The 22,321-nt window shown below is 43.5% G+C and overlaps 1 protein-coding gene across 1 annotated transcript in view; it reads right to left on the minus strand.

The window, feature by feature from the left end:
* Positions 1 to 4,971: 4,971 nt before the first annotated feature.
* Positions 4,972 to 22,321, minus strand: part of kcnd1 (potassium voltage-gated channel, Shal-related subfamily, member 1) — a 49,945-nt gene continuing 32,595 nt past the window's right edge. Inside the window, exons 4-8 of the mRNA XM_070839700.1 lie at positions 11,350 to 11,512; positions 10,200 to 10,283; positions 7,579 to 7,674; positions 6,862 to 7,112; positions 4,972 to 5,179 (exon numbers count right to left, since the gene is read on the minus strand). Coding sequence (XP_070695801.1) covers positions 4,972 to 5,179; positions 6,862 to 7,112; positions 7,579 to 7,674; positions 10,200 to 10,283; positions 11,350 to 11,512 — 802 coding nt within the window. The remainder of the gene's footprint in view (positions 5,180 to 6,861; positions 7,113 to 7,578; positions 7,675 to 10,199; positions 10,284 to 11,349; positions 11,513 to 22,321) is intronic.

Here is a 22,321-nt window from a genome sequence, read left to right on the forward strand (position 1 = left end):
AACTGTAATCTGTAAGATGATAAATTATGTTATTGATTTTGTATCTGTGAGGCTTTATTGGGCCCCCCGGGGCCACATGGTGCTCATGTGTTGTTGGATTTGATAAAATGGCCCTAAAGTGTGCAGAAGTCTGGCTGGAGCCTCTGACTCTGATAAAAACATGAACTCTGATGATTTCAGGATCCAGTGTGAAGCTGAAGCAGCTCGTCAGACGGACGGTGAAGAACTCTGCTGGAGTCAGAACCACAGCAGACAGAACCAGAACCAGAACCAGAACCAGAACCAGAACGGCACCATCACGTTTTAACAGTAACCAGACCTCATAGGAAAAACAGTGAAAATAAGAAGAGACCTGGATGAATGAACACAGAACCACACACTGTTTCCGTTGTCTTTATTAGTGGAATGGAGTATACACCTCTGTGCTTTAAAGCTGTTTTCTCCTCCTCTCTCACCCGCTCTCACCCCTTTCTTCCTCCCCCCCTTCCCCCCTCCATCTCCCCCTCTCTCCCCTTCCCTCTACCCCCCCTGTCTCTTTCTCCCCTCTCTTTCTTCCTCCCCTCTCCTCACTCTCCCTCTCCCTCTATCTCCCCCCTCTCTCCCTCTATCTCACCCACTCTCTCTCCCCTTCTCCCCCCTCTCTCCCCTCTCTCTCTCCCCCCTGAGGCTGCTGATCACCTGACTCTCTCCCTTCTCCCCCTCTCTCCCCCCCTCTCTCCCCTCTCTCTCTCCCCCCTGAGGCTGCTGATCACCTGACTCTCTCCTCTCTCCCCTCTCTCTCTCCCCCCTGAGGCTGCTGATCACCTGACTTTCTCCTCGTGTGCTTCGTCTGTTTGCTTCCAGGACATAAAAACACTCCAGAAGAAAAGAAACTCACTCAGTCAAACATCTGATTTCACTTTTAAAAACCTGAAGAGCAACTTAACACCGTTTGGTTTAGGACGTGACCCCCCAGAGACCTGGTGGTGTAAAGCAGCGGCTCCCGGCCCTGCGGGGGCCCCGAAGCCAACCTGACGGGTCATGAAGTGATGTGACGGCAGAGGGACGGAGACCTGTTAGTGATTCTTTTCTTTAGAAATCTGATCTGAACTTTGCTTTTTAGTCGCTCTTTGGTTTAACTGGAGACGTGGAACAAGAATTACTGGATTTCATCTGGTAAAAAACCAAAAAAACGGGGCCACACGGTCACTGACAGGTGGATTCGGTGTGAAGTTGCTCTTTAAATCTCCCTCTGAGGCGCCGACTGAACAGGTAACATCTCAGTACTAAAGTAGTTCACATGAATTTATGCTCAAAAATCACAATATGAAAGGAAACATCAAGTGTTTAGATCATAAATTACAATTAGTATAAATGAATCATAGTAATTAAAAAAATGCCAAGTTTTCCAACTTTTCTACAAATTTAGCAGAACGAGATCAATAAACGGTTAAAGTGATCAGATGTTTCCTGTTCGGACGGCAGCGTCAGAAACGACACCAGGAAATAAGAGTTCAGGAGAGAAACGACTCGAAATAAAGGACGAGGACCAAAAAACTAAATAAATTACATATATACAAATATTCAAAAAGAACAAACCTGGTTCACAATTCAGCTGAGACTGTTTGTACGGAAGCCAAAAGAGGACAAACATTTAAGATTTACGTTTTTAATAGTTTGAAATGTGATAATCGTCATGAAGTAATCATTTAAAGTCGGGACGGCTCATGTTATTAACTCCTAATAATCCCAACGTTTAGCTTTTTCTGGAGCTTTCCACCGCATGTGAGCAAACCGATGAAGGCGGTGAGACGTGACTGAAAGCTCCAGGAAAAGGAGTTGGGACACTTTAAGCAATTTAAGGGAATCCATTAAGCATCATTTTATTGGAAAATAGGAAGAATTCATCGTTTGTATTTTCTCTCTTGTTCTGTTTTTACTCTCACACATTTCTGACTTTATAATCTCAGAGTTTTCTCATCAATTCACTTTTATCTCAGAAAATATCTGATTTTTTTGGTCGTAAATTTGTGATTTCTCTCTCTGACCGTTTATTTTTTCTCCCAAATGCACGACTTCATGATCTCAGAGGATATCACATGTTTCCGTCATAACTTTGTGACTTCACTGACGAACTAAAGAGCAGAAACGCTGCAGACGTGTCGAAGAAGAAGTGGAATAATCGAAGGAAGCGGCGTCCTGTTCAGCCTCGTCTCTCCGTCGCCTCCTTTAACCGGCAGGAGAAAACAGATAAAATACCTATAACGGTATCCATGCATATTAGTGATCATACAAACACACACACACACACACTCGTACAAACACACACACACACACACACACACACACACACATTCTGGCGAGGAACATGCCTGAATGATCTTTATTTTTAAAATTCATGTCTATAAGCCGTTTGGTTTCCTCTCGGTAATCTAACGCTCTCGTCTCGTGGTGCAAACACTCGTCTTGAAAAGTATTTTTCGGGGACGGGGAGGAAGAGGAGGATGAGGAAAACAAAGCGATGGCTGAAAGGAGAGAAAGAAACGAGGAGTCGTCATGCAAAAGAACGGACGATGAGATCTTTTCCCCCGTTGTGTCGTGTAGTTTTTTTCTTTTTTCTCAGGTATGTTGATAGTTCCTATGATCAGTAGTGCTACTTCTACTGCACGAGGCTCATGCACGGAGGCCTCCGCCGCCGCCTCCATCTTTTTTTGTCTTTTTGTCTTTTTTTTTTTTTTGGTTTGAGGATTTGATTGGAAGATGCAGGTGAAAGTTTATGATACAAAATATGTTACAGTATGTTCGTCCTGTCGTCTCCCGTCCGTGCGCCGCTCGCTCACGCCTGCTTCTGATTGGTCGAGGAAACGCTTCGCCATAAACACTCAACGGCCCAACAAAACCAGGGGTGTAAATGTGACTTTCATACATTTGTGGCTTTAATCTGAGAGAATTTATAATAAATTTATCTTTTTCATCTAAAAGAATATTAGTTTTTTTCATAAATCGTTTTTTTTAACTATAATTTGAAAAAATATTAATTTGAAGTATCTTTTTCTTGTAAATTTGTACATTTTCCACTTTTATTTCCAACAATATGCAAATCATGTCTGAGGAGATTTTACTGTAAATGTTTTTCTCCTAAATGTGACACTAACAGAATATCACCTCCTCCAACCAGCTCTGTAATTCCTGTTTTTTTAAACCTAAAATGTCTCTAAGTGCTTCATGTGAATCTGGACCGAAGGCCGATAATAAAATCAAACCAGGCGCTAACAAATCTGATGTTTCTCTGCAGCCCGGCCGTAGAGACTCATTCATCTCGAAGACGAATGAAGAAACACTGCAGACGAACCCGCAGGACGAATTAGCTTCGGCTCAGCGGGAGGCGAGCGGCGGCGTGGGGGTGGGGGGGCGCCGGCGTGATAGATGCTGGCGGGGAAAATAAGAGCAGCGCTTGTTTTCATTATTGCTGCAGTTTTTCTTTTGACGATAACCTCAATATCCTGTTCATTTGTTGAGGCAAGAAGAAGAAAACAAACACGAGCTTCATCGAGTCTCGCTTTAAAACAAATGGCTTCAAGTACCTAATAGTTCACTAATACTGAGCCTCCATCTGCACGTGTGCATCTGTATCACCTCAATTACTTCGTTTTTTTTTCCCAGAATGCACGTCATCAGGTAAACCGTGAGTCTGAAGCTTTGGCGCCGCGTTTCCCCTTCCAGTTTAGATCTATTGCAGAATACTTGTTGTGTTTTCTCTCTGAAAAGATCACAGAACAAAAGGATTTCTTAGTTGCTTTACATTAAGTTCCCTGCAATAACGACTGTAGTTTTATAACACACACATTATTATTGTTATTATTATTATTCCATTCGCTTCTTGATGCTATTTTTCCTGCTTGTTGTAATGTTGCATATTTTGAAAAGTAAAAGGCTTTCGTTCCCAGTCCGGGCGTCAGCGTCACACTGACTCAACTCTACGGAGCTACACACCGGACCGGACCGGACCGGACCACGTCGGACCCGATTAATCCAGTCCAGAGTCCCTCGTTCAAGATCACGGTCCCGTTTAGAGAACCTGCTGGAGTCCTGCACAGCTCAGACCAGCTGGGTTTAGTCCGGTTCGGCTCCGTGACGTCAGGATCAGCTCCGTGTCGCTGTGTGAACAGTGTTCAGGCTCAGCATAGATCAGTACCGGACCAGACTGTGTGTTTCAGCAGCGTCTCAATCGTTGTTTCTTTTGCTTCTTGGAACTGGATCCTGGTAAAAGCTCGAGAATTCACTTCTTCACGCTCCTTCAGACCATTCTGACCCGTTTGTTGGGGTTTAAACCTTCAAGCTTTACATTTTACTGCAGCAGAAGATCCAGTTCACATGAAGCCAGTCCAGTACGGCACTGAAAGCCGTCACGTGTTTTCCACAACACCCAGAAAAATGTAGCCACGTTGTTTTTCCAGTCACAGACGAGTCCGACGCTAAACCATCCTTCACACATCAGCGACACCGTTTACACCGGAAAATAAGACCATTGTCCTGTTTGGCCATTTTGTGCGCCTCTTCCATAGCGTTATATTTACCGCGACACAAAATGGACCCAATGACACCAGCCGGTCAGCTGGTCTCTGGGGGGGGGGGTGGGCCTCTCTCCTGGGGGGTTTGTGCGATCAGATCCAAAAGGTCAAAACTGTGCAGGCGGGTTAGTGCATGTCGGGGTCTAAAATGTATGAGGGGGTGATTGTTAAGACTTCGGGAGAACAGTTATCGCTCCTTCTGATCGTCGTCTCCTGCGAGGTGACAGGAAGTGAAAGCAACCAGAGTCTTTGTTTCCCCAAATCTTAGCTTAGCAACGCCCCGGGTTCAGGACCAGAGGCTCAACGGAGGGATCGTGGGGGGGGGGGGGGGGGTTTGGCAGGAGGGGGCGTGGGGGGGGGGGGGGGGGGGGGGGGAGGGGGGGGGGCGTCGTGGGGGGGAAGGTGCAGGCGAGGTCGAAGGTTATAAGGAGGAGATTTTGACAGAGTCCTGGATGTAGGCGGTGGCCCGGGTGTTGCGCAGGATGCCGGGGATGGGGGCGGGCGACGGGGGGAGGCTCTCATCAGGCGTGTTGGCGGGCGGCGTGGGGATGCTGATGATGGCGGCGGTGAAATCTTGTTCGCCGCAGTTCAGCTTCAGGTCGCCCGCCTGAGCGTTCAGACTGGAACGACTGGGGACAGAAAGAACAGGACAGAGGAGTTCATGCTGGGAGACGGAAGTAACTTTTGATTTTATGTCAAATGGTGGAAGGAAATAAAAGTGTTACAGTCAGAAGAAGTATTTTAATGTGACGGTCAAACAACTTCCTGCAAAGGCGACACAAAGAAGCAAATTCTTCCAAAAACTTACGTAAACTCAGCTTTGATCTAAAACTTTGAGCAGGTGATTCGTGTTTAACCGTACAGCCAACACAAGTATCTCTAAACCCTGAAAAGAAGGAACCCTGAACCCTAAAAAAGGAACCCTGAACCCTAAAAAATGAACCCTGAACCTCAAAAAATGAACCATGAACCCTAAAAAATGAACCCTGAACCTCAAAAAATGAACCCTGAACCTCAAAAAATGAACCCTGAACCCTAAAAAAGGAACCCTGAACCTCAAAAAATGAACCCTGAACCCTAAAAAAGGAACCCTGAACCTCAAAAAATGAACCATGAACCCTAAAAAATGAACCCTGAACCTCAAAAAATGAACCCTGAACCTCAAAAAATGAACCCTGAACCCTAAAAAAGGAACCCTGAACCTTAAAAAATGAACCCTGAACCTCAGAAAATGAACCCTGAACCCTAAAAAGTGAACCCTGAACCTTAAAAAATGAACCCTGAACCTCAAAAAATGAACCCTGAACCCTAAAAAAAGGAACCCTGGACCCTAAAAAAGGAACCCTGAACCCTAACAAAAATTAACCCTGAACCCTAAAAAATGAACCCTGGACCCTAAAAAAGAAACCCTAAAAAAGGAACCCTGAACCTTAAAAAATGAACCCTGAACCTCAAAAAATGAACCCTGAACCCTGAAAAATGAACCCTGGACCTCAAAAAATGAACCCTGAACCTCAAAAAATGAACCCTGAACCCTAATAAAGGAACCCTGAACCCTAACAAAAATGAACCCTGAACCCTAAAAAATGAACCCTGGACCCTAAAAAAGAAACCCTAAAAAAGGAACCCTGAACCTTAAAAAATGAACCCTGAACCTCAAAAAATGAACCCTGAACCCTGAAAAATGAACCCTGGACCTCAAAAAATGAACCCTGAACCTCAAAAAATGAACCCTGAACCCTAAAAAAGGAATCCTGAACCCTAACAAAAATGAACCCTGAACCCTAAAAAATGAACCCTGAACCCTAAAAAAGGAACCCTGGACCTTAAAAAATGAACCCTGGACCCTAAAAAAGGAACCCTGAACCCTAACAAAAATGAACCCTAAAAAATGAATCCTGAACCTTAAAAAATGAACCCTGAACCCTAAAAAAGGAATCCTGAACCCTAACAAAAATGAACCCTGAACCCTAAAAAATGAACCCTGAACCCTAAAAAAGGAACCCTGGACCTTAAAAAATGAACCCTGGACCCTAAAAAAGGAACCCTGAACCCTAACAAAAATGAACCCTAAAAAATGAACCCTGGACCTTAAAAAATGAACCCTTGACCCCTAAATAATAGCAGCCGGATCCAGAAACATGGAAACAGTCTGACACACAGATACTTAATAGCAAAGTCAAAAAGTGGGAACACAAAATCAAACGTTTGCTCCCCCCCAACACACACACACTATTATGGTGTGTGTGTGTGTGGGGGGGGGTCCTGTTGCTGCATGTCTTTGTCAGTGTCATAGTTCTGGTCTCTTTACGTTTGCGGGGGGATGCAGGTGGTCTTGACGTGCAGGGTGTCCAGCTCCTGGACGCTCCCCCGGCTGACCGACACCGTGGAGTTCGCCAGTCGCATGGCGGCTCTCCTCCGGGCCCGGCGGGGGCAGCAGCCCGTGGAGTTGTTCTGCGCCCCCTGCTGGCTGGACAGGGAGGTGCTGCGGCTGGTCCGGAAGCCCACCGACTCCGTCATGCACAGCTCGCTGTAGGTTATCTCGTTGGTGAACTCGTGGTTCTGTGGGGGGAGACGAGGGGAGGTCGGTCAGACAACACTGTCTGCACTTCAGGTGTTCATGTTGGCCGAGACAGTGAGACTCCCAGTTTCTATAGAAGCTGAAGCTTCTTCCCAGTGCACACTGGAATTTAAATTACAGTTTAAATTATGATGTAATTACTAGTATTACTACTGTTACTACTAGTATAACTAATACTACTAGCTCATTGGAGCTGCTGGTCCACCGCTGCCTCGATCAGTTAGTTTGTTTGTGTTTCTGTGTTCTGTTCTCTAAAATCCCTGTTTTAGTGAATGTAGTCTGGTGTGTGTGCTGTTTGTGGTTAAACCAAAAGGATCTTCCAGGTCTCTCTCTGTAAGTGTTCCAACACTTTTACTACCTACCAGTCACTCACACACCAGGATGCGGACAGAGAGGATCATGGGTAAAAAACACATGAACACTGTGTGAAAACAGACGAAGCCTCACCGTCGTCTTCTCCAGACAGTGCAGCAGGTGGTTGTGTTGATGCTCGAACGCCGACCTGTTCTTCACACACAGAGCCGTGCTGTCGCTGTCCTGGTCCTGACACACACACACACACACACACACACACACACACACACACACACACACACACACACACACACACACACACACAAAAACCAAAACGTACTATTCATTTAACACGTTTAGAAAAGAAACCCAAGACTCTAGATGATGATGATGTCATCGATGATGTCATCATAGAGAGACAGTTAATGACATCTTTTATTTTACATGAACACCAAATTCTGTCCATACATCTTAAAACATCGTGGGATTAAAAATGATTCAATCAAGACTTAGAAAAAAAAACCCAATTCAAATAAATAAAAAATAAATAAAGTTTGTCAGGTGGAAAGGAAAATGTTTAGATATTTTATTTTGTCTTGATGATTCTGGGAAAAACATTAAAAAACATTAAACTTCACCTGACAAAACTTTATTCTACATGTTTCATGGATAGAAAAGATAAAGAACTTTCTTGTACTTTCTTTTTTATCAGCTGTTCTTCAGACATAAACACAGGAAAGAAAACTACTTAGGTCAGATTTAGAAAATGTTTTTTCCTCTTTGGCCTCTCAGGGCTTCCGTACCTCCATTAAAACAGAGTGAAGGAGTTTTACTGTCTGATAAAACCTGAGAAGGTCGGAGGGCGAAATAATCTCATTTCAATCTGATCCCTCTGTCGCTCTCTTCTCCCTCTTCCTCCTCCACCTCTTCCTCCTCTTCCTCCTTCACCTACTCCTCCTCTTCCTCTCTCTGTGTTTCCATTTTTTCCTCATGACACAAACAGGAAACCTCCACCATGTCCTCCTCTTCCTCCTTCTCCTCCTCCTCCACCTCTTCCTCCTTCTTTTCCTCCTCCACCTCTTCCTCCTCCACCTCCCTCTTCCTCCTCCTCTTCACCCTCATTATGCACTCTTTAAATCCTAAAGTCATAATGTGTGTGTGTGTATAATGTGTATAATGTGTGTGTATAATGTGTGTGTGTGTGTGTATAATGTGTATAATGTGTGTGTGTGTGTGTGTATAATGTGTATAATGTGTGTGTATAATGTGTATAATGTGTGTGTATAATGTGTGTGTGTGTGTATAATGTGTATAATGTGTGTGTGTATAATGTGTGTGTATAATGTGTGTGTGTGTATAATGTGTGTGTGTGTGTGTGTGTGTCTAATGTGTGTGTATAATGTGTGTGTGTGTGTGTATAATGTGTATAATGTGTGTGTGTGTGTGTCTAATGTGTATAATGTGTGTGTGTGTATAATGTGTGTGTGTGTGTATAATGTGTGTCTAATGTGTGTCTAATGTGTATAATGTGTGTGTGTGTGTCTAATGTGTATAATGTGTGTGTGTGTGTCTAATGTGTGTGTGTGTGTCTAATGTGTGTGTGTGTCTAATGTGTGTCTAATGTGTATAATGTGTGTGTGTGTGTCTAATGTGTATAATGTGTGTGTGTGTGTGTCTAATGTGTGTGTGTGTGTCTAATGTGTGTGTGTGTCTAATGTGTGTGTACCTGAAGTCTAAAGCCGTCCCGCTGATGAAACCCTTAAACCCTCTGAATGTTTCATCCTCTGAGATGAAGCTGATGAAACTAAACTCTCAGCTGCTTGTTAACATTCAGCTGAAACTGATTCTCTGATCTCAGATCAGGAAACAAGCTAAAGAGGAGAACAGAAGTGTTTAACCCACTCCAGCCTCCTCTGCACCTGTACAGGTAAACGGTTCCTGGATGGAGCTGTTTGATCTCTGTGATGTTAAAGACCTAAGAACAGTAAGAAAGAAATGGACCCGTCTGTCTGTCTGTCTGTCTGTCTGTCTGTCTGTCTGTCTGTCTGTCTGTCTTGATATGTGAGTTCTTTGGATTTGATTCATCTGATTCACTGTGGAAGATAACGATGGTAACTATGGTAACCATGGTAACCATGGTAACGATGGTAGGAATGGTAACTATGGTAACCATGGTAGGGATGGTAACTATGGTAACCATGTTAACTATGGTAACCATGGTGACGATGTAACCATGGTAACGATGGTAACTATGGTAACCATGGTAACCATGGTAGGGATGGTAACTATGGTAACAATGGTAACGATGGTGACTATGGTAATGATGTAACCATGGTGACAATGGTAACAATGTAACCATGGTGATGATGATAAGGATGGTAACCATGGTAACCATGGTAATGAAGGTAACGAAGATAAGCATGGTAACGGTGGTAACGAAGGTAACCATGGTGACGAAAGTAACGATGGCAATGATCGAAAGGATGGTAACAAAGGTAACCATGGTAATGGTGGTAATGAAGGTAAGAATGGTAACCATAGTAACAATGGTAACAATGGTAATGAAGGGACTGTCAGTGATTAAATCTGAATCTCTCTCCATCACAGTTAACTGGGCTGTAATCCACCTTTCCTGTCTGATGGCGAGAAGCTATCGACTGTCAGTGTGAGTGTGTGTGTGTGTGTGTGTGTGTGTGTGTGTGAGTGTGTGTGTGTGTGAGTGCATGAGTGCGTGTGTGTGTGTGAGTGCATGAGTGCGAGTGTGTGTGTCTCACGTCGAGCGATCGGTCTTCTTTGTACTGGAGGAAGGCGTTGGCTGTTCCTTTCTTTGCCATGCGGATTCGAGCCAAACGCACTTTCTGTGGGACAGAAACACACCGGAAAAAACAACGTCAGCACATCACACACACACACACACACACACACACACACACACACTCACACACTCACACACACACACACACACACACACACACACACACTCACAATCACACACACTCACACACTGTTGTCATCTAACCTCACTTCCTATTCTGCAGCTTTAAAGGTGAGACAGAGTAACATTTTACTGCCTTATAGGAGACATCAGTGGATGGAAGATAGAAGCTGCTGGTTGAAGAAATAAACACAGTACAATTACAGTAAGGAAACCTTTAAACTGTACAATTCCTGTAGTAGTTTTTTTAAAATAAGTTCTTACCCTCTACAGAGCCACCAGACTCCACAGACAAAAACAGTACATTTACCATAACAGAAAATGGGAGTTCCTGGCCGACCGCAGCTTCAACTGGTGAATTTGTTTGTCTTATTGTGTGTGTTGGATCCAAATTAACCATTTTAAACACCAAAGTCTCACAATAACACAAACAAACTAACCAATCAAGGCAGCAGCAGACCAGCACCTGCTCTTATTGTGCAAGGTAAAATTCTTGTTTTTGTCAATGGAGTCTGGTGATATTACGGCTGATTATTATTAGCATTGTTATTATTGTTCCAAAATCTGTATTGATGTTGTGATAATTCTTTTCCCACAATAATCATGTGGTGAAAATATAATATTGTCACAGCCCTATTTCACGCTGTCCCTGATCTATTTTTTAAGTGTTTATTTGGTCTGTCACTCACTGAAATTCTCCTTTTCATATTATTCAAGTTATTTTGAAAAGTTGGCTCATACTTCCTGGTTGTGTTATTACTTAGGAGTTTTATTTCTAATCAGATAAATGTACCTAAAACGTAGAGAACTTTGTACGTTAGCGTGCTAACTATAGCTCTAACTGTACTGAGCATAAATACTGCGATGAAGAGAAGCCTGATTTAAAATTAGCTAGAAATGAGAAGAAGGGCAGAAAATTGCAGCTGTTTCCTCTAACAAAAATGTGACTGGCTGCACATTTAAGTGCTATAATATAACAAGAGTCCGACCTGCTGCGCTCTCATCTTGTCCGCCCTCTGGTTCTGGTGGTAGATTCGGCTGAAGTTGGACACGATGACGGGCACCGGCAGGGCGATCACCAGCACGCCACTAAGGGAGCAGATGGAGCCGAAGATCTTCCCCGCGATGGTGTTGGGGACCATGTCGCCGTACCTGCAGCCCAAAGAACACCATCACATCATCAGTCAACATGGTGACTAACAACCAAAAACACCATCACATCATCAGTCAACATGGTGACTAACGACCAAAAACACCATCACATCATCAGTCAACATGGTGACTAACAACCAAAGAACACCATCACATCATCAGTCAACATGGTGACTGACGACCAAAGAACACCATCACATCATCAGTCAACATGGTGACTAACAGCCAAAGAACACCATCACATCATCAGTCAACATGGTGACTAACAGCCAAAGAACACCATCACATCATCAGTCAAAATGGTGACTAACAACCAAAGAACACCATCACATCATCAGTCAACATGGTGACTAACAACCAAAGAACACCATCACATCATCAGTCAACATGGTGACTAACGACCAAAAACACCATCACATCATCAGTCAACATGGTGACTAACAACCAAAAACACCATCACATCATCAGTCAACATGGTGACTGACGACCAAAGAACACCATCACATCATCAGTCAACATGGTGACTAACAACCAAAAACACCATCACATCATCAGTCAACATGGTGACTAACAACCAAAAACACCATCACATCATCAGTCAACATGGTGACTAACAACCAAAAACACCATCACATCATCAGTCAACATGGTGACTAACAACCAAAAACACCATCACATCATCAGTCAACATGGTGACTAACGACCAAAAACACCATCACATCATCAGTCAACATGGTGACTAACGACCAAAAACACCATCACATCATCAGTCAACATGGTGACTAACGACCAAAAACACCATCACATCATCAGTCAACATGGTGACTAACGACCAAAAACAACATCACATCATCAGTCAACATGGTGACTAACAACCAAAAACAACATCACATCATCAGTCAACATGGTGACTAAATCTCCTCTGGAGGGTTCCCAGATCTTTAGTTCCTGTTTCTACATCCACTGTTGTTCTGGATCAACATGTTCTCTGTCTTTATTTAGTCTCATCTGATGAACAACATTTTTAGGGACATGAAGAAGAAGAAGATCCTCCAAGAGATGACGTCACCAGAAGAAGAAGCAGCAGCGTTTACAGATCAGAGGTCAGAGTTAAAATATCAGAATAAGTGTCTACATGGTTATTTGCTGGTAACATTTCCTGTAGAACAGATCCTGAAGAGGTTTACCACACCTAGAACATTAGGATTCACTCCGGTGGTTCCAGCAGGTGTTTTTGCTCTGATTGGGCCGTTATTCCCTTTATTAGTGGAGTATTAGGGTCCATGTGGATGCTGCTGCTGTGAGGTTGTAAATGCTGCACAGGATTAGTCTCCCTGCTGTAAGTAAGCCTGTTGGTGCACACACACACACACACACACACACACACACACACACACACACACACACACTCTCACACACACACACACACACACACACACACACACACACACACACACACACACTGGTTGCTGGTTGTTGGCTCATGCGGCCTTCACCTTTCATTGTACAGAGCCATAAATCACAGGTAGTGAGATGAGGAGGAGGAGGAGGAGGAGGAGATTAGAAAGTGGGCAGGAGGCCAGGAGGCTTTATGTGATTCTGCTCCGACTCGCTGAGAAGAGACTCTACAGCTGCTCTCATCCACAGTTTACTGTACAAACAGACACGTTCACACACCAGCTTACTCAGTTTGACATTTTTAGGTTCGTTTTGTGTGTTTTGTGTTTCAGTTGATGACACAATTACAGGAAGCAGCTTCGTTAATGTTGAGATAAAGAAAGATGCTCAGATTTGTGTGTTTTTCTTTTTATATTTCCATTATTTTCTCAGACGATGATTAAAATAAGATTTTAATCTCTTCACAGCCCCCAGACTTCATTAACAAAAACAGTAAATTTACCTTGCAGATAATGAGAGTTGCTGGTTTATCACAGCCTCGATCGCTTGGTTTGTTTGTGTTACACAAATGTTGTGTTGGAGCCAAATGAACCGTTTGAAACACCAAAGTCACAAATAACACAAATAAACCAACCAAGTGAACCAGCAGCTCCTGTGTCCTGTTCTCTAAAATCCCTGTTTTAGTGAATGTAGTCTGGTGTGTGTGCTGTTTGTGGTTAAACCAAAAGGATCTTCCAGGTCTCTCTCTGTAGGGATCCTTTCCATGATGCTGTCACACACTTAGAATAACACTCTGAGCCTGTCAGTGGATCAAACAAGCTCTTTTAGTCTGGTGTCTGCTGGCTGAGGTGATCTACTGGATCAGTTCCAATACTTTTAGTACCTACCAGTCACTCAGACAGCAGAATATGTTCAAGTTGAGCCTGGGTTTAAAAATACTGCAGTAATCCTTTAAAAACTGACTTTGTACTTCGTCCGTCTCAACGTGGAATTAAACTCTTTCTATTCAAATATGCAAATCATGTCAGACCACAGCAGATCAGATAACCAGGTAATGAGCTGCAGCTCTCTGTACCTGCTGCACCGGATTATGTCTCTTTCCTTCAGAAAATAAGGTCGACGACCCCGTCTGCTGCGTTAATGCTCATATCAGAGAGGTAATTTACTTTTTTTTTTTTAAACTTTGAAGCTGATTTCAAAGCGCTGTGTGAACATGTGTCTAATAATGAAGCCGGCTGTCAGAGTTGAGAGTTCAGTTTGATGCTTTTATAGCCACAGTGCAGCACATTTACATACATTCATTTCACTGATGGATTGGGACTGCTCTGTGGTGAGACATTCATCTTTAAATCTGATCCAAATCCTCCATAACCTCACTTTACGTCTTATATTACCTTTCTACTGTTAATCAAACCACAGAAACAGTTGTCCTGTAATCTGAACATCCTGAATTGGAAATCTGAGCGTCAGACTGGAAAACTCACTGGATCAAAGCACATCAACAGACTTTAACACCAACACAATGTTACCAATAGCCACACAACAATAGCATTTGTTGGTGCAAAAAGCTTCTGCCATCAATTAATCGACTAATTCTTTCAACTCCGAGCAGCTTACAAACACCAAAGGCAGAATTACCACAAGGTTCAAGTGTCATTAGTCTGTAATACTCTAATACTCCAATACTTTGGATAAAAATACCAAAGTAACAAAAGAAGAGAAAGCAGTAATTAGAGTCCTCAGCTAATGGGAGAAACCTCGTAAAAGCACCAGAGTGATGCTTCAGGACCCTGTTTTTACTGTGACATCCAGCCTGAGACGCTGTTTCTGTGGCAGTAATTTGCTGAATGAGTGTGTCGAGTCTGTCTGTGTGACGGCAGCTCTCAGGTCAGTTTTACTGGACCTCCGGCGTCCTCAGTGGGCAGCGATATTGGCAGCTGGGAGCGGATCAATGGACGTAACAGAGAGGGCCGAGCGGAGCAGAAGTCATCTGTAATTGTTGGCAAAAAAGCGTCCTGAAGAATCGAAAGACACGTCAGACTGTGGCCAAACAGCCAGGATGAATCTGTGCTGGATCACTAACGGAGTCCGACCCAGACAGCAACACCACCTAAATCTTAATGCCGACACATTTTACTTCTGTTATTTCTCTCCAAAGTTTCCTAAGTTATTCATGCTGTTCTGTTCGGGCGCCAAAGTCTATAAAATGATCTAAAACTGAGACAGCAGCTGAGCTAAATGGGCAGAAGTGACAGGAGACTGTGCTAAAACTGTAGTTTCACCGTTAGCTAATGGGTCCTAAAGTTAAACTCAGGTTAGCTCATGCAGGCTAAAGCAGCTGGGCTGAGGTTAACTAAGAGTTCGGTTCAGCCAGCAGTTTAGCAGCTAAAGAAGGCAGGTTAGGCAGCATGTATTTAGCTTTATGTTAGTTAGATGGTGCCACAGCTGAACTAGCTGGGCATTTTGGCAACAGGTTAGTTTAAGAGTCAGGCTGGCGGATGGATCCATGTAACAGGATCCTCAACCTCCGTAATGTTCAGTTTGTGTTTGGATCTCCCACAGGCAACAGCAGCGGACTCAGAAGATCCATATTCAGATGTTTTCATGAACAAATGATCACAACAGTTCGGGGCAATGACCTAAATGGCGTCTGTCACGTGATTCCATTGGGCCCAAAGAGACTTCCCATTGACTTCCACTGTTAAAAGAGAAATGATTGGTTTCACTGTCAGAACGTTTAAAGTCTGGATGAGCTGCATAATCAAATCATTTCATCCCCGTTCAAGTTAGCAGAGGACTGAAGCAGAAGAGTTTCCTCAGCATAACCTCTGGCTTCATCCACCAGAAGAACCTTGGATGGGACTGAATGGAGTCCCAGCAGCTCTGCACCCAGTTGTCTTAATGCATCAGAGAGGCTGCTAACAGCTGCAGAGTGCAGCTCAGAATGTAAATGTGGACATAAATGTGAAGGAATGAGGCTGCGATGGGCAGACGGTCGACCGGAGCGTCTGCCAGCTGTTAACTGCACAGTAACACCATCAGCCTCATTAGTCTGCAGCTTGTAAAGTTATGAGACATTCATCAGGTAACCCCACCTGATGAGCAGCATCATTATCGGCAGGGCAGCGACCGTCACAAAGCTGCATTAGCGGCCTGAATTCATTTTTCATTGAGGGCACAAGGATTTGATTAAAAATATTCCTCATTGCATCTCCATGGATCTTACTTGCCTTGAAAACTGAACACAATTAGATTGAAGGGATTTGAATTTGATAAATGGATCCAAACCCCAAAACTTATTTACTCATAATATTTCTCTCCAAACTCTTCTCGGTATTTCATGGTTGTTTTTTTTCCAGACTCCAAAGTTCTCATTCTCAAGTTTGAAAAATGAACAGAAGTTGTGACCACTGCTGTGCTTCATCTACAAAATATTATAATGTCATATTGGAAAATAATGTTTCTGAATATAAAATATATCCAAAAGAATAAGATTTTCACAGCAATAACAACCAGGAAGGACACAGCAGGGCCACGTTCTCGCCATGACCATAGCAGCTGGAGCGTCTTTGTTTAGGTTAGCTCACAAGTCTGTTAGCTCACAAGTCTGTTAGCTCACAGGTCTGTTAGCTCACAGGTCAGTTAGCTCACAGGTCTGTTAGCTCACAGGTCAGTGTAGCAGCTAAAGAAGTTAGCTCACAGGTCAGTTTAGCAGCTAAAGAAGCTAATTAGCAGGTCAGTTTCATGGCTAACAGACAAAAGGTTAGTTTAGCAGCTAAAGAAGCTAATTAGCAGGTCAGTTTCATGGCTAACACAGACAAAAGGTTAGTTTAGCAGATAAAGAAGTTAGCTAACGGATCAGTTCAGCAGCTAAGGGGGTTAGTTTAACAGTTTAACAGCTAAAAACACTTTGGTATAAGTTAGCTCACAGGTCAGTTTAACAGTTTAAAAAGCTAATTAGCAGGTTTGTGGCTAAAGCAGTTAACAGGTCCTTTTAGGAGCTCAAGTTAAGTTAAGATATTCCTTTATTAGTCCCACGATGGGGACATTTACATTTAGCTTAAGTTAGCTAAAGGATCAATTTAGCAGCATCAGTTAGGTTGTGGTTGGCTAACAGATCAGTTTAGTGGCTGAAACAGTTGGGCCTGTAGTTAGTAATAAATTAGGAATGTAAGGGTTAAAGGTATGGTGAAGCTGACTCCATACTGGGTCAGTACTAATCACAGAAAACATGATGGTGTACACAGTATTGTATTGAGACAAAAACACACAAAACTTTCCTTTAAACTAAGGTGGTGCAAAAAGCACATTTTCCTAATGACTAGCCACTGAGCACTTTATGTTTCCCAGACAGTTTATTTACTGCACAACTCTTCTGTTGTGTTTCATTATGCTGTATTGAACAGGTTATTTTTCCACCTCCTGTATGTGTGTGTGTGTCCCTGTCAGTCTAATTGATCCTATAATAGCTCTGCTCCCAGCAGACGGCAGAGTCTAACCTACATTGAACAGAGCCGGTGTGACCCGACACCAGATCTCACACACTCACACACACACACACACACACACACACACTCAGAGGAAAGAGGTTTTTCAGCACCAAACTTTTTCACGCCTAAAGCCAAAAGGGTCATAATTCACTCTCCTCGTTTCCCCGGTCAGACTCTGACTCTGGGCGCTAAGTGCCTCTGAGAAAAGGCACATTAGCAGATAAACGCCATAATTACTGGAACAGCCTCTTGTGCTCTGTCAGTACGTTTAAGATGGTTATCAGTTTCATCTCAGCGCGTCCAGTACGAAGACACAGGACGTGGTTAGCCTAGCTTAGCACAACGGTACTTTTTTATCAAGAATATGAAATCTGGTTGGCTGATACCGCAGAAGCCGAATTAATCAAAGCATCAAACTCTTTTGTAAAAATGTGTCAGGTTTTATTTTCCTGTGTTTTTTTGCCAGTAAGCAAGAAAGAATCAAAAACGGGTGAATTTTGAATGGGAGTTTTGTGACTGTTAGCTGACTGACAACAGTTAGCCCCAAAGATTTAGCCCTAAATGTGAGGTTCAAGGTCCAGTTAGAGTAGAGTTGGCCCATAAGTCTTCACCCTTGTCCCCTGGGAGTAAACCAAATTGTGTTCAGGGTGGATTGGTGATTAGCTTGTTTGCTAACAAAGATATAAGTCAGGCAGCCGTAGTGTTTCATGATGTGGTGGAGCTAAGTGCTAGGCTAAGGAAACGTTTATCCATCAGGGACATCTGACTGACGCCTCCAGCTTCAAATGAATCGAAATATTCAAGTGAAACTGCAAAAGTGAATCAACAGAAACAGGAAGTGGACACAGAAACAGAAACACCTGCGCTGCATCAGGGAACAGCAGCCACTTATGACCCTGGACCTCCAGTGATACACACATTTAGCTTTTCCCACCTTTAATGCAAACACACACACACACACACACACACTTACAGCTGTAAAGCATCCTGCTGCTAGTGTGTGTGTGTGTGTGTGTTTATTATCAGGGAGCAGCAGTAAATCTGCAGCAGCCTTGAGTCTACAGCCAAACATTACACGCAATGCGCCTTTAATGGACTGTAAATTAGCTTTATCGCTGCTTCTGCAGTGAGTTTGTGTGTGTGTGTTAGTGTGTGTGTGTGTGTGTGCGTGAACTTGGAGTGACGGGTCACACACAGCTGTCAGAGGTGAGTGTGTTTTGATCAACGTGAATCTTTAGTGGCCATTCGCTGCAGCGTTCTGCGCAAAAACGAAGGTAGAAGAAGAAAAGAAGGTCAAAGGTTCAACCAATTACTGCCCACAATGCCCTGCAGGCCTCCAGCATGCACCACACACACACACACACACACACACACACACACACACACACACACACACACACACACACACAATGTTCAACCTACTGACATCACCCCCACCCACATATTGTATATGTGCTATACACTGTGTGAATATATACAGTAAATATATACTGTATATATTTACTGTTACTATACATACATAACAGTACACACACACACACACACACACACACACACACACACACACACACACAATGAAGCTTCCATTATGTGTAACTCAAACAGACAAAAACGTGACTTGATTGATTTATTTTCTTCACTGACCTGAAAGTATTAGCTCTCACACACACACACACACACACACACACACACACACACACACACACACACACACACACAGATAAAGCATCATGGTGTGTCATTAAAGGGTAGTTCTGGTATTTTTACACACTCTGGTATCTTCAAAAGCAAAGAGACTCCATTGAAAACTGACTGATGGAGGCAGCAGCAGAGCAGCAGCTCCTGTGTCCTGTTCTCTTAAATCCCTGTTTTAATGAATGTAGTCTGGTGTGTGTGCAGAGAGCGATATAACGGCTGTTTGTGGTTAAGTTTATGATTTTTAGGTTCATTATTCTTTTGTGTTTCAGCTGATGCTGTTTTTCTCAGACAACGATTAAAGAAAGTTCTAAAGATGCGTTTCCACCGAACGCGCAGCAAAGTCAATGCGTAGTTAGGCGTATATCTGCGTGAGTTGAAAATGTTCAACTTGAGCAACAGATTTGTCTGTCAGAGAGCTGTTAGCCATTAGCTCAGACTCTCCTGTCATTGTGTTTACTAAAAATAATCTGGAGAGCAAAAGGTGAGGCAAATATTCACTTCACGTTTGGTGGAAACAGAGTCAGACTCTGAGCCACCAGACTCCACTGACAAAATTACTAAATTTAGTTCCTGCTCTACTGCAGCCTCAATCGGTTAGTTTGTCTGTGTTATTGTGTGTTGGATCCAAATTAACCCTTTAAACACTGAAGTCACACAATAACACCAACACACTGACTGATGGAGGCAGCAGCAGAGCAGCAGCTCCTGTGTCCTGTTCTCTAAAATCCCTGTTTTAGTGAATGTAGTCTGGTGTGTGTGCTGTTTGTGGTTAAACCAAAAGGATCTTCCAGGTCTCTCTCTGTAGGGATCCTTTCCATGATGCTGTCACACACTTAGAATAACACTCTGAGCCTGTCAGTGGATCAAACAAGCTCTTTTAGTGGACCTACTGTGATCAGGTGCAGTTGTCTCAAAGGATCACGTTGCAGCCATTGCAGCCCGTTTGGTGTCTGCTGGCTGAGGTGATCTACTGGACCAGTTCCAACACTTTTACTACCTACCAGTCACTCACACACCAGGATGTGGACAGAGAGGATCATGGGTAGAAACACCCCTTAATGGCATCACATGGTTGTGTCCTCTTCTTCTTTGGTGGTACCTGACGTGCTGAATGGCTAATATTAGCATAGCAGTCGTGGATGGAAACAGATTAATTCATTTGCTTTTTGTTAAAATTTGTGCTACATTTTTTTAATTATTATTTATGATGTAATAATAATGATGTGTTTTTATTATAATTTTTCCAGATGTTCAGCCAGCAGAGGTCAGTACACTGAAGGCTTTTAGCTCAAGTTACACTTTAAAAAGTCGGAGGTTGTGACTGCAGGGAGAGGTGATTAAGTGTGTGTGTGTGTGTGTGTGTGTGTGTGTGTGTGTGTGTGTGTGTGTGTGTGTGTGTGTGTGTGTGTGTGTGTGTGTGTGAGTGTGTGAGTGTGTGTGTGTGTGTGTGAGCTGCTAATGTTAAATAATGGATGGCAGCATTAGCGAGCGTGTAGCTGGTTAGCTGAGAGAAAGTTTATCCACTCTTCATCCTCGGCCCTGCCCATGCTCTCTACACACATTTCCTGTATTTCCCTCCTCTCTCGTGCCCTTCTTGTTCTCTCTCCTCTACCTCTCCTCCCCCGTCTCCCTCCCCTCTCCTCCCTCCTCTTCCTCTGGGGTCATTATCTGCCGCTGCCTGAGCCAAGTCTACGTCCTGCAGCAGGAGAGGAGAGAGAGGAGGACAACACATCGAGTGGTGGCTTGACACGAAGCCAGAGGATAGAGATGGAAGAGGAAGAGGAGGATGGATGGATGGAGGGAGGGATGGAGGGAGGGAGGGAGGGAGGGAGGTTGAGTGAGGACAGACGAGGAAAGAGGAGAAGGAGAGAAGAACACGGGGAGGTCAGGAGGGACAAAGTGGGAGGAAGGAGAGGAGGCACAGATGTACTAATATCATCCTCCTCCTCGGTACGAGGAGTGACCAGGTCACAGACGGGGTTTCAGACGAACTGACGTCTGACAGAGAGAAAATAGTCCCTGCAGCGTTTTTACTATTTCTGTTGGCCATCATTTATTCACTTAACCCTTTAATTATCCATCACTCTGGATCAAAGCCTTAAACCAGGGGAGGGCTTTATTTAGAAACACTGTTCTGCTTTCGGGGGCGACTCGCCCAGACTGTATTTTATTAGTAGTGAGGATTCTCACTACTGTCAAAGGGCTGTTTTAAGGGTAAGACTTGGCTTTAAGGTCCAGGTTAGGTTTGGGTTTAAGTTAGGTTAGGTTAGGTTTAGGTTTAAATAAGGGTTAGACATTTAGTTTTGAAAGTGAAAGTGAATGTTAGGGGGTAAGTTAAAGGGTTAAGCATTAAGTTGGTATGGTTAGTTAGTTATGGCAGGGTCCTCAGAGAGATAGAAGTACAAGTATATGTGTGTGTGTGTGTGTGTGTGTGTGTTAGCAGAGACACACAGGTGAGCTTCAGCTTCATGATGCTCCTGACAACCTCCCTCTCTCCTCCCTCTCTCCCTTACGTTTAGTTCCTTTAGTTCTTCTTCAGGTCTTTTTAACACACGCACACACACACACACACTTCACTTCACCCTACACTGATGATTCTAACACACACCCAATATGTTTTATGACGGTGATATTTAATTATTCTCAGCTTGTTTAATACATTACTCAGATTAAGCTACATGCTAATGCTACGTGCTAATGCTATATGCTTGTGTGTGAAATGAGTCACCTGTGTTTACTGACTTTAGGGGCACAAGGTCAAACCAGTTTTACTGTAATGAAGCTAATATTAGCAGCTGTAGCCTGATGTTAGCAGGACAGGACAGCAGCAGTTAGCCTGTTAGCGCTCCTCCTCTGTAGCTAATAACTGTCTAAAGAAGTTCAGATCCTGATGGAGAACAGGTTCTAGTGGATCTGGGTTCTCTGTCGGCTGCTAACACTTCCTGGTTGGAGCTCAGGCTGCACTGAGCGAGCTAACGTAAGCTAACTTATAGGTTAGCTAGGTGAGCTTTCAGAGCGCAGTGCTAATGCTAGCTATCATAGTGTTAGCAGAGCTCACCTGGAGACTCAGTGAGGTAAACAGGTAGGACCCTTTGACCACTGGGGGGTCACTGACGGACCTTATTGATCAGCTGGATGCTGGATGACAGGGACAATCAGTCCGAAATAATAATATATATATTATTATTTGGTGAATAATTCATCATTCTTCACCAAAATGATC

This window comes from Pempheris klunzingeri, chromosome 11 (genome assembly GCF_042242105.1).
Source record: "Pempheris klunzingeri isolate RE-2024b chromosome 11, fPemKlu1.hap1, whole genome shotgun sequence".
NCBI lineage: Eukaryota > Metazoa > Chordata > Actinopteri > Acropomatiformes > Pempheridae > Pempheris > Pempheris klunzingeri.